This window comes from Labrus bergylta, chromosome 24 (assembly GCF_963930695.1).
Source record: "Labrus bergylta chromosome 24, fLabBer1.1, whole genome shotgun sequence".
In the NCBI taxonomy this organism is placed as follows: domain Eukaryota; kingdom Metazoa; phylum Chordata; class Actinopteri; order Labriformes; family Labridae; genus Labrus; species Labrus bergylta.
In genome coordinates, this window is record NC_089218.1 from 3,189,834 (window position 1) to 3,202,883 (window position 13,050).

The 13,050-nt window shown below is 40.3% G+C and overlaps 2 protein-coding genes across 2 annotated transcripts; both read right to left on the reverse strand.

Annotated features, from left to right (window-relative positions):
* Positions 1-260: 260 nt before the first annotated feature.
* LOC109994752 (growth/differentiation factor 8) lies at positions 261-5,227 on the reverse strand. Its single transcript, XM_065952170.1, has 3 exons — positions 4,865-5,227; positions 4,016-4,386; positions 261-3,778 (listed from the first exon to the last, which is right to left on the reverse strand). The coding sequence occupies exons 1-3, from the start codon at positions 5,190-5,192 to the stop codon at positions 3,398-3,400; spliced, it is 1,080 nt and encodes a 359-aa protein (XP_065808242.1). The 5' UTR covers positions 5,193-5,227; the 3' UTR covers positions 261-3,397.
* Positions 5,228-7,658: 2,431 nt separating this feature from the next.
* On the reverse strand, positions 7,659-9,533 carry LOC136178179 (uncharacterized). Its single transcript, XM_065952246.1, has 3 exons — positions 9,441-9,533; positions 8,919-8,983; positions 7,659-8,822 (listed from the first exon to the last, which is right to left on the reverse strand). Exon 3 carries the CDS (start codon positions 8,739-8,741, stop codon positions 8,112-8,114), a length of 630 nt encoding a protein of 209 aa, XP_065808318.1. The 5' UTR covers positions 8,742-8,822; positions 8,919-8,983; positions 9,441-9,533; the 3' UTR covers positions 7,659-8,111.
* Between the last annotated feature and the right edge of the window lie 3,517 nt (positions 9,534-13,050).

The following is a 13,050-nucleotide window of genomic DNA, read 5'->3' on the forward strand; positions in this document are numbered from 1 at the left end:
CAAACTTTAAGCAATTAAATAAGATATGATGTTTAAAAAAAAAGGGCAAACTTAAACCCACAACTTTGAAATGCTTTTACAATATTTTTTATACAAAACATTAACATTAAATATTACCATTTTAAAATCAGTAACTGAGACTTCTTAGGATTATGTGCCACTTATCTGCAGCACAAGTAGTCCTTGCTTTATTCTCCAAAACGTCAAAACAACTGGGCTGACTTCCTCTTCTTCAATGTGGTAGAGAAAATAAGAAAACATTTTCAACAGAAAAAGAAATATAACTTTTAATTAATAAAGAGTACAGACAACGCATTAAAATGTACTATTTACATTTACAAATGTGTCCAAAAAAACTTTTAAGCATATACACTAGTAATACAAGTTATTTAGAGATACGAGAACTTTTCCAAATTTAGACATTTATAGTACATTTGATTATTCACATACAAACACAAAGTGCACAATAAACCAGGAGTTAACCATAGACTGTATGAAACATATACTGTCAATGGAGTACACATGTTTTTGAACAGATGCAAATATCTAAAGTCATTGTTATCAGTCGAGGTCTTTTTCATATCGCACCACTTTGGAAACATTGCACATTGATGCCACCTTGTGGCCTCCTGTGTGAAGTACATCTCACACTGCACTGATAACTAGGAATAATAATAAAAAAAATCTATTGAACAAACTTGAGATTTAAAATTGTCTATGCATTCTCAGCACTTAATTTACATCCATGCTGACACATTTTTGATACAAAATCACTGAATTTAGTCCCTTTTTCTGTAACATTTTCTTAGAAGATCAACTGCAGACACAGTTTGAAATATTTTTGCAATACAGTGAACAACACTTGCATTATGTGTTTGATTCTCCATAATGTTACTTAAGTTTTATAATACAGGTGAACTCTTTTAAACTTGCAGTGCTTCAAACACACAAAGACGCAAAAAGAAAATTTCAGTACAGAGAGCAATTTCTAAAACTCTGACAATCAAAAACAAACTTTCCACTTCAGTCTCTACAACAAATATCCATCAAAACAGTATTCTTTAAACAGCCTCCTCTTTGCCCTTAGTTGTCCTGGAGTAACATTTTGAAAAATAATCTGTCAAAAACACCCATCGTTACATGTTATGTGCTTGTTTTATAACATCTAAAATAAAATAAAAAAGTGGATTTATTCTGCTTTTTGCAAAGCAAATCTACCAAAACAATAAAAATGTGATACAACTGCTTAAAGGTTTAAACCTTTAAAAGCAGAAAAGCAATGTGAACCATTTAACATGTTGGACATTTTGTTCCCTTTGCAGAATCACAAACATGAAACTGTCGCTTGTGGACGTCCTGTTCCAACAGCAGAAGAAAAAAACGTTTGGGTCAGGACTCCTGTGAAGCACATCAACACTCAGGACATCTGCACTCAGCTTCAAATCAAGATCAAGCCTCCCTCTGTGATCACAGTTCCTGCCCTCATATCAGGATCAGCTGATCATGAAAAGAAAAACTGTCCTTGCAGTTTATGCACGATTTTACCAGCCAGTCAGTGATGATAATTCTGAAACAACCTCATAAACAAAGAAGGTTCAGATGTTATCCATACCTGCCGCTCCATGGAAGCAGGTATGAGTTGAAGTTTGGATGAGAGCACTGGTTTGAGTGTAAAGACATGCAAACCAGTATATTTTAACTCCTACACAGCAAAGAGTTTTTACTACCAACATCATTTTCAAAACAATTTAACTTAAAAGTAGAGAAAGTCATTTAGCTGCAGTTCTTAAAATGTCGACTGGATGCAGCCTCATTCTGACTAATGCAGGAAAATCAATCTGTCCACTGAGATAAAGATCCTCTGTGGCAGCTTTGGAAAAGCTAACCAGAGGAGTCGATGGTAACTTATCAGGTTAGACTCATGCTTTACAATTTGGCTAGACTAAAACACCAGGCTCGTTTTTGATTCATTGCCAGCCCCTTTGCTGAACAACATTCCCTCTTTTTCTCCTGACTTTCCATCACTACAGTTCTATCTGGAAGAAAAGGCAACATTTCCCAAACATAAAAGATTCAAGTAAAGGACACAGAAAAAAGTAATAAACTTTCTCAACTGCACAAAAAGTTTTGATTCAAGATCACAAGCCCTTTGTCCCCAACTCACTTTATTACAACTAAACCTGCTTTGAAATGATTCCAGTTGATGTAATTTTGCAGTCATGTGGAACCGGAAAACTCTTGTGTCAAGTTGTTTGTTATACTTCCAATGCGTTGTGCATTGAAGCTATAAAGCACCAAGCTTTGAAAATCTTTTACAATACTGCACTTGCATTCAAACATTAAGTTCTGAAGTTGTGGACGACTTCATCAAAAAAAAAAAAATCTCAGAGGTACTTTTAAAATTTGTCGTAGGATTTTCTCTCAGCCTTTCACTTTCAGTAATACTTCATTAACTCGGAGCTTGCTCAGACAAGTTACTCTATTAAATTTCTTATTCTGCAAGGAAAGGCAGAGCAGCAACCACATAGTTAGTTTCTAGTTGACAAACTGACTTTGCATGCTTAATGCTCCTGCACTTACTGAAGGTATTTTCTATCACTCAAATCACTGTGATGCATATTAGCACAGATCACAGCGAGGAGTTTGAAAACAAGCTTTGGGACGAGGGAAGGACAATCTGACAGCTCAGAGTCGTTAGGTTCATGTTTTTAAAAAAAAGGCACACATGGAAGACGCCCTGCAGGGATTGTTCTGGTCAAGGTTCAAGTCAGGACAAGTTTTCATAAGACAGGAGTACACAAGACAACAGGAGACAATCTATCTGTGCACTTTAGAATATGTGCTCCTATAATGTTTCTTATGTTTTAACACATATGCATTCATAGATGTCATCGAGTGCGTCAGATTTGGACAGCATCAGCACACGTTAACACTGCGACACGAGGAAAAAACAACTTCATGAAGGACATGAGACAGCTGCCTCAAAGCTGTGAACTTCCTTGGTTTTCTGTAATAATTCCCCCATGTTCATTGCCTTAACTGCACTTTGTGGACATGAAGTATGGTTTGTAATGTCTCAGGATGCACATAAATATAATGCTCCAAAGAAGGCATGATGCATGGAGGAGCTATGTTAAGCACATACATGCAGAGCTAAAAGTAGGACATCAGTTTCTGTTGTTTTTATCATATTTTATGTTTTAAAATCAGCCGTAAGCCAAACTTGTGAATTAAGAAACAACTTCAGAGTCCTGTCCTTGGCAGTAATCCTTGTGCCCCTCTCTAAATGGGATGCTACTGGGTCTTAGTTTAGACTTGAGACAAAATATTTTGCATCCCTTTCACAGAAAACAAAGCTTCTAAATTTAGCCTATGTCCTGCAGACACCAGGGTCTCCTCAAGAACAGCCACAGTGGTCGACCACCATGGATGGGAGCTTTCCATAGATTATCTGCTCTTTGTGGTTAAAATACAGCATATTGATGGGCGACATTTTGGTGGGTGTGCAGCAGGGCCCTGCAGTGCCCCGCGGGTTGGCCTTGTTCACCAGGTGAGCATGTGGGTACTGCTGCAGGTGCATGAATTCACACTCTCCTGAGCAATAGTTGGCCCGGTAGCGTTTTGGTGCAATAATCCAGTCCCAGCCAAACTCTTCAAAGTCGACGGTGAGCGGATAGCGGCAGCAGCGGGTCTCTGCAGACTCCTCGTCACAGTTGAGGCCTGAGTCGCGGCGGGATCTCTTTGGAGTGTCGAGGATCTTCACCTCAATGAACGGTTGCTGGAAAGGAATTTAAATGATCTCACAATGCAGCAGAATTACCAACTGCAGACAAAGAGGCTCAACTTCTTCCTAGATTAACTGATCGCATTTTTGTGTTTCAAGAATCAATTATTAATAGAATCTTTTTAGTAGAATAACATCACGGTATCTTAGAAAAGATAAATCAGAACTGAAGAACAGCCCCTGGTTCAATACATGAAAGTCAAATAACACTGGGATGCCCCCTCTACTCACCAGGCCTTCCTCTCCAGGCTTCACTGAGGTGACAGCATGATCTTCTCCTTTGGAGTCGTAGGCATTGATCTCAATGCCATAGTTGGTCGCTGGTTGACGCAGCCACGCCTGCAGAAGGGACTTGATGTCAATGCTCTGCCAGGAGCCTGCACCAGCATCAGTGTCTATCTTCAGGGATCGGACTCTCACTCGGGTGCTGTTCCCTTCCTTTCCTGGTTTTAGACGTGAGATCTGCAGGAAGACAGTGGTAACCATGTCGGCCGGCCGCAGGTGAACCCACAGCTGAGCACGCAGAATGTTTTTGGGTTGGATCTTTGGACTGAGGCTGAAGAGGCAGCAGGAGGACATCTCGTCCTGGGTGATCGGATTAGCTAGAAAAAACAAAATGGTTAAACATCTTGCTTCATAAAAACAGAGTGAGCAATTGTTTTTTTTAAATCCATTGGTCTGTCCAACTCTTTTGTTGAGAGTTATTTCAAATCCACTGTACAAAAAAGCAGAAAAATGTGCAGAAAAACTATGTGACCAAGAGCCATAATAGAATATAAATCTTAAATCTATTGACTGGCATTACAAACACAGTCGCCTTAAAAAAAACAACCTTAAATTGGCCAACACCAATTTTTCATTCAAATTTTCAACATTAAAAATAATATTCTCTAAGCGGAAAATAAAAAGACATTTAGGTCCATGTAGTTCAATCGTCAACTGTTTTCCAAATGGCTATTTGCAAACTAACTTTACGCATAGGATTTACGCATGGATCATATTTTTACGCGCGAAGGGAAAGGAGCAAAAAAAAGGTATAAAAGAGCACTTAAAGGTTATTGAGTTAATTGGCTTTGTTACGAGTAGTGGCAATGGTGATGATGGTCTCCGTCGTGGCGTGTTCTTCGTCCTCCACCCGCGGGTTGTACTGGTCCAGGAGCTGCGTCAGAGGAGGCGCTTTGGGCAGCAGCTGACGGATCATGTCCCGGCTTATGTTTGGAGCCTGTTCGAGCCGCAGGATGCTGAGGATCTGGGACTTGATGTTGTGAAGCCTCATTTGCCTGCTGTGTTCCCGGAAGTCGCAGGCCGAGCACTGCTCTCCGCTCTCCACCAGCAGCCTGGAGGTCTGGTTCATCTCTATGGAAAAGCCCGCAGAGAAGAAGACGGCCAGGCTCAATAAGAGGAGCATCCTGGAAGAAGAAGTCAGGGCAGTGACGCTGGCTAATAAAAGTATGTCCCCCGAAAAACTCGGAACTTTATGATTGGCTGCTGGAAGGATCTTTTTTTTTAATCAGATGAAAGATTTAAAGAGGTAGCAGATGAATTAAAGTCCAATTAAAAACGACATTGTTATTATTAATGTTTATTACGAGACTTTAAGAAACAAAAGAATAAACGACTGATTAATAAAAAAAAAATTGAAATCGGAAGTCATGACTTACTGTAGACTGATTCAAACTCTCACTGAGGCACTCCGAGTCAAGAAGCGTTTTAGGTTTTAGAGGTTTTCCTTTTTAGAAAAGTTTGACTTTTCAGATTCATGGGTCATAGTTTTTATTTATGACATATTTGATTGTTTCTCTATTCAATTCTTTTTTAGAGAATCAGGTTAAATTGTACCTTGAATCTGATTTATGTTGTTTCAAATAGTAGATCGAGGTTTGTATCGTCAAGGTTGAAATTAAAGAAAGTTATTGGGGATTATTTAAATGGGTATAAAGAAATGTAATTTAGGGTTTCTCTTATTAAAACTTAAAAATTATAGACATACAGCAGGATTTTTGAACACCTTGCTGAATAACTTATCTAATTCATAATTTCTTAAGATGTAATGGAGAAAGTAGGGACGCTGAAGAAGTTCACTGTATTGGTGTTTTGGGTGGTAGAGAGTGGTCTGCTCCTCCCACCAACCAGGAACCAGGAGGAAACTGGTTCAGCTGCTTGTTTATCAGCTGCTGTGAAGGTCGTAGAAACCTCAAATTAACCTGCAGGAAGTCCAAAGAGGAGCTGCAACAAAGGACAGAGGGTAAAAACTCTTAAATATCCTGTTTTAAAATTTCAGCTTCTTCAGTGATTCTTTGCAAAGTGTCCAGATTGAATTAGTGTTTTCCCATGGGGCTTTTTTACTTATAAAAATCCAGTAACAATCTTGTAGAAACATTTTTTTTCATTTTCTTTAAGGCTAAAGGAAGAGTTAAGTTCCCTTGTTTGTGACAGTGGCTCAGGCTTTAAGGTCTCCATGAATTTATTGTTATTGGTTAAACAGAGGCCTGCATGTGACAGACCATATCCCTGTATCCTTATTGGAGGAAAAACACCCTCTTTGTTTTTCTTTTGTTATGATTTATCTGCAGCCATGAAAATGACCATGAGGTGCTCATCCTGTTGAAAGTCGATGTCTTGTTGGAATGGGAGACAAAGAATCGAGATGCTGGTTTCCAGCCTGTTCGGATAAACAGAAGGAGAGCATCGTTGACAAAAATGGAGGAGTTGAGACAAAAGCATTTCTGAAGGAGGCGAAAGAAACAGAATGTTTGGTCAGTCCAGCTGTTGGGTCTGCATCTGATTTTCCTCCAGTCAACAAACCGATCCTGGATTATGCCCAGCGGATGTCAGAAGATATCATCGCTCAGGCTCTGCAGCTCTGCTGGGAGATGGAGATTCATTACAAAGACTTGCCTTTTATTGACATGGAGAGTGAATATGTGATATAAACCGAAGTTAATCATCTAGGTTGTGTTTTTGGTTAACCTATGGGACTGGTTCGAGGTCATATAACCACTCATCCTTGAAGTTATGAGTAGTTACTTCATGATAATCTGTCAACCAAATCTGGTTAATGAATTGAGTCTACACACAAGACAAGATTTTGTTCATGTGTAAAAAATGCTGAAAATCCACCGCATGCATACAAATGATTTAAACAGGGGGTTGGAGCGCACAGAGCCTCAGAAGTTACAACACTGAGAGAGAGAGAGAATATATATATGAGAAAATAACATGTGTCAGACACCTGTTGAACAGGACGACCTTGTCATTCGACATGTTCCTTCAGCTTTCACAGTCTCTGTGTACATGAAAACATAAACTGAGGTAATTCAGGGTTAAGTTGATGTTTCCCTTCTCAGGCTGTCATTTCTGTTTGAGCAGCTTTGGAGAAGACATATTCAGTTACACAAAGAGAATCATACCTGTAGATTAAATAAATAAATATAATCAATAGTTCAAACCAGGAAGTACATTTTAAAGATAATTAACAGTATGATTCAGAAAGCTTTGCAGTAAGCTTTTTATTCATAAATCTCTGTTGGATGTTACAAAGGCGCAATTGTGTCAGGTTGAGTCAATATTTCAGAACATCTAATTATCTCCTGTTTTGCTTTTGTTATCAGGACAGTGAATCTTCAGGTGACTCATGCCACCTGAAATGCATGATGCAGAGACTACCACACCTGTAACCTTACCTGACACTGCAGCTCCACCCAGAGGCTGTTTAGGACTTTTTTTTTGCTTTCAAACAAAGAAGCTTTGAACACATTTAAAAAACATCAAATCAAATGCTGGTTTGAGTTTGGTTGTTTGAGGTCAGGCTGCCTGTCAGGCTTCACTCAGGGCAAAAAGGACACAGATCCTGAAAGAAGACAGTATTCTCAGGTTCTGTGTTTAGAGTATTTTATTTGAGAATAGTCTAGTTCATGTTCTCGGGTAGCTTGACATGTAGAAGAAGCAAGCAGTATGTCAGCCTCCTTCACAATGAAAAATATTGTTCATCGCTCCACTGGGAAAAGAAAATACAGGTACTACACTTACAACTGAACATTTCTGAGTACAAGGTAATTTGCGATCATAAACTGAATCTGTGAATGAATGAAGGGCAAGTATGGTATCCAGTTTGTTTGTTGCCTGGAAGACAAAACAGTAAAAACACATTTAAAAGTCAAATCATATTTAAGCTTCTCAAAAGTGTCAGATTTGCATAAAAGCCCCGCCCCCCTCCAAAGAGTAAAAATGTCAGACATGTGTGAGCGTGGTTTGATCACATTCAACCTGTCAGCAGATTCAAGTGTCGCTCCTGATGAGTTCACAAGAATCCAGAATTTCACCGTCACTAAGAGTAAAAAGCTGAAAGAGAAAAATCTGTATTTATCTTTCTACCAGTGTCCTCTTCCATGACCACGACCACGACCTTTATGTCCATGCCCATGCTTGTTGCCATGTTTTCGTCCATGCTTCTTACGACGACCACCATGACCATCATCCTCGCTGCTACTGCCAGAGCCGCTCCCACTACTACCACCACGACCAGGGCTTCCATGACGACGAGGGCTATGGTCTCCATGGCGGTCAGGACTGCGTCGGTCTTTGCCACGATCACGGTCAGGGCTGCATCTCCTTTGGCGGTCTTTGTCATCCCCTCCATGGCGGTCAGGACTATGTCTGTCCTTGCCACGATCACGGTCAGGGCTGCATCTCCTTTGGCGGTCTTTGTCATCCCCTCCATGGCGGTCAGGACTATGTCTGTCCTTGCCACGATCACGGTCAGGGCTGCATCTCCTTTGGCGGTCTTTGTCATCCCCTCCATGGCGGTCAGGGCTGGATTCCCCATATCTGTCCTTCTTATCATCTCTGCGGCGATCATCTCCGTGGCGATCATCTCCGTGACGATCATCTCCGTGCCGATCATCTCTGCGGTGATCATCTCCGTGGCGATCATCTCCGTGGCGATCATCTCTTCCATGCCCACCTTCAGGCTTGCAGCCCCCGTCCTGACCCGCAAGATCCTCCAGGTCCGAAATGTTAAAACCAGAGGGGTGCTTGCCTGTTGGAGCACGAATCAGAAAGAACTTTAACTCTTACAGACACACGTTGTGCCCATGAAGGAACAGACGGGCCTACGATAAACTTTGTCTCTTACCTGGATTGCTTGGGAACATGTCTGCTGATTTCTATGTCTGCTGACAACTCTTTGTTGATAGTTCACTAAATAAAAGAAAACAGGGAGGTATTCAATTACATTTCAGTTGAACCTGTTGGACAGGTATCGTCTTCACACATTAAACCTTTATATCTGTACGTCACCTTCTTTGCTTGTTTTAAGCATTTAGAGGATTTATGATCCTCTAAATCATTTTAGTTTCCAATTAAACTAGAACAGTGGTTGATATTTGTTTGATTCTTTCCTCTGTAAGTGATTAAAGAAAGACTTCTGAATTCAAATTTAACAAGGATTTGCAATTTTTGGTTGTTCTTATTTCTTCTTCACAGTTGTCCAAATTCAGTTAAACATATTCAACAAATATGAATATCTCACTGCCTCTGGAGGCAAAATGTCCAATCCAAAAGAAACACCTAAAAATATTTAACTTCCTTTGACAAATTGAATCCATAAGCCTCATGCAAACATTCATTATTTAAGAGATGATAATAGTATACTTACATGAGCTGGATTAGTCCACGGCTGTGTGAGTGAACAGGAAATTCTTCATCATTTATAAGTACAGGTGTATGGGGGTGGGTACAGTAAAAGGCGTAGTCACCTTAAAATATTTCCGTTTCCAGGTGTTGGCTGCTTAATGAACATCAGCCAAAAAAAACCTGTTTTTGTACTTACCACGAGGTAAAGCACAATTCATGATTGTATTTGATTTTGGAGGAAGGTTTTTGTAAATTTGGAGCAATAAATTTATGAGAAGTGTGTGTGTGTGTGTGTGTGTGTGTGTGTGTTTTGTATTTACATGCTTTGTGTCAGAGGGTTACAGATAAAGAAAAGTTTAACAGACACACACACAGCTACTGTTGAAGTTAAGTCACTGAAGACATTGCATCAGGCAGTGTGAAAGTGACGGGCTCATATAGACACTGGGACTTAATAAGGTTAACGAGGGACAGGTGTGCAGGAAGCTGCAGGGTCAGGTGTGGGGAGCAGAGAAGGTCAGGGTCAGGTGTGGGGAGCAGAGAAGGTCAGGGTCAGGTGTGGGGAGCAGAGAAGGTCAGGGTCAGGTGTGGGGAGCAGAGAAGGTCAGGGTCAGGTGTGGGGAGCAGAGAAGGTCAGGGTTGACTGATGAAGTAAGATACAGGAAATACCTGAGCAGAAAACTGTCATCTTCACAGACACAAAAAAACAAAACTACATTTTTTTAGAAGGCTCCTTTGACCAGAAGTGGAGTTGAATTGACCAGTTTAGTAACTACTAACACATAATGGCATTTCTAAAGAACATGCAGCTCAAACTTAAGTACGAACCTTAGGGAAGTTTAGAAATGTAAAAACGTACCTGTCCTGTTGAGACAAAGATTCAATCAAGTTTTGAATTAAAGTAACCCAGCTGCCATTTGACCGGAAGTGGACTGGACCTTGGTCACCTGAAGGCAACATACTGCTCGATGACGCAGTACGTCACCACTAGGGGTCGCGATGACATCATAGATGCTCAGGGAATCTGTCAAACGATGGAGCAGTGGATAACAGACTGTGGTGTCAGGGAGGTGTTGAAATGGGGGCTTTAGAGGAAGCTGCCCTCATTTAAAGGTCTGTTCAGCAGAAGGAACGGCTTAAGTCTGAAATCCAGAGTAAATAAAGACTGAAGACCCGGGAGAGATATCACATGCTGGAGATACAAACCGAGAAACGACATCCTCCACTTTTCCTCTGTCTTGTTGTCCGCCTGTGACGAGGTTTGTTGACACCATTTGTGCAGAGTTAAACCTTTCCAGGTAAGTAAAAAAAGTTTTCACCACCTGTTTCTATCCATTTGAGAATGAAAGGTCCTCATTGGAGTTGTGTGTTAGTTACTCAAGCGTTTATGATAACCCACTAAATCATCATTAACTCAACCTGCACAAAAAGTGTTTTTGCACAACGAGAATGAAAACAATAATCTGTGAATCAGAAGTGAATAGTTGGAAAAACAACAAATAACCTTCAATGAATCATTAAGGACAAAAAGTTTCTGCAGCTTTTTCATGTGTTGAATGAATAAATAAATTCATTTTCTTTCACAGTGACCTATGATGTTGATGCAGAGTGAACCTGAAGCATCATGGACGCGGTGGACTACAGAGACCATCTGAGAGTTTCAGCAGGAAGAATGAAGTGGTGGAAAGAGGTGGACATGTGGAGAGGCCCGGGGCAGCAGAGGAAAGAAGAGGATGAGGAGGGTGAAGAGCTGGTGGAGGTGCTGCTCCGAGGCAAAGCACCCTGGGGTTTTACTTTGAGGGGAGGCACAGAACACAGAGAACCTCTGGTCATCACAAAGGTGAGGACATCTTTTTGCATATATGGGAATCTTAGGTAAAAGCATGCAAAGCATCTTTTAGCACAAGAAAAGAAACAAAATCCTCAAATTATTCAAACAGGAACCAGAGAATGGATAGCCATAAACTCAAATATGCAAACAGATGTTGCAGCACAGGCAGAGGAAAGCATTTTAGTACAACAAAGAATTAATGACCCAAATCTTCGGTTGACTCGGTGTGAAGGGTTCATATCAATTAGAGCTATGGTGCAGAATTCAAGGTCTTTCATCAAAGTCTTGCACATTGACCTTTAACAGCGTCATGGAAAGTTGTGCCAAAACATGTCGTCGCCTTTTTTAACATCACAGATGTGTGAGATATTACACTGTAGAGTAAAATGTTGTACTCTAATTATAGCTCTCCATGCTAGGAGGGTCAAAAATGCAAAAGTCAAAACTAAAAAGCCTTGTGTTTAAAGAGTCTATGAATTCAGATTTTTATTTTGATCAGGTGTAAATATGTTTGAAAGATAAACCCAGACACAGTAGATCGTTGTAATGGCGCCTATAACCACAACAGCGTTAAAGTTTGTCTGTACCTGCTGAGCTCCCGAGGATGATAGAAGGATTTTACTCTTAATTCAGTATAAAATACAAAATATTAAAAACATAAACAGCAGATTCCAGGAAACTTTTCCTTCTTTTTTAATGCTGCTTTGAGTTGCAGCTCACTCGGAGCAGTTCACCTGACTGCTTTGTCAGGTTACAGGCAGTGCAGGATTTAATTTTTAATCAGAGCACTCAGGTTGCCGGCCTCCACAGGTGCTCCAGGAGGATGAGGGTGAAACAGGATCCAAAGTACAACATTCACCTGATAGAAATTGTTGTTGCTCTTCACCAAATTTGACTTTTTCAATCTTTGTGGTTTTTGTTTTCTTGTGTCTTAAATATTTTTATCTTCACACGACAAAGAAATGTGAAACAAATGAGTCTGAAAGTCTGAAGCAGTGCCAGCACATCCTGAGGCTCTGAAGCAAAACTTCAAGATGAACAACAACAATTTAAATACCCAGAGGACATTCGCCCATGTTGCTGCTGATAGCAAAAAATATGCTCTGCTTCATCGTAACATACATTTTTAACAGCTGTTATGTAAACATTTTTTTGCAGAGGCACATTCTGATTGTAAGCTTGCTAACATGATAAAAGTATCTCACCACAAGTATTTATGTTACAGGAGCTTACAGGTATGTAAACTGTAAAATTACTTTTCAATCTTCAACTTTAACATGAATTTAAAGATTTTTATGTCTGTGATGTGTTCAGGTGGAGGAGGGCAGCGTGGCCGCGTCAGTCTGTCTCCGGGCCGGTGATAGGATGGTGAGTGTGAATGCAGTTCCCCTCAGCGGCTCCCGACAGGAGGCCATCTGCCTGGTGAAGAGCTCTCATAAGACCCTGACCCTGGTGGTCCGAAGGTACCAGAACAGCATATCTGTTAAGTTTAGGTAGTAATGATACAACTTTTGTTTTTACATTTTAGACTAATTTTCCAATAATGCAAAATGACGCCTCACTTATTAATTATAGTTTCACTTTCTTAAGTCTTCTGACCAAAGATGAAGTTAATAACACATTTTTGTGAGCGGCATATGAAGACCGTATCACAGTTATTGTTCAGTAAGGACAAACAGTGTCCTCAAAAATCTGATTATCAGATCATGCTTGTTTATTGTAGATTAAGTTCTCTTGTTTAGGAGGGTCGGCTGAGACAGACCCCGCCTGATAGCCTCACATAAGGGCCTCTGGCTGCTTG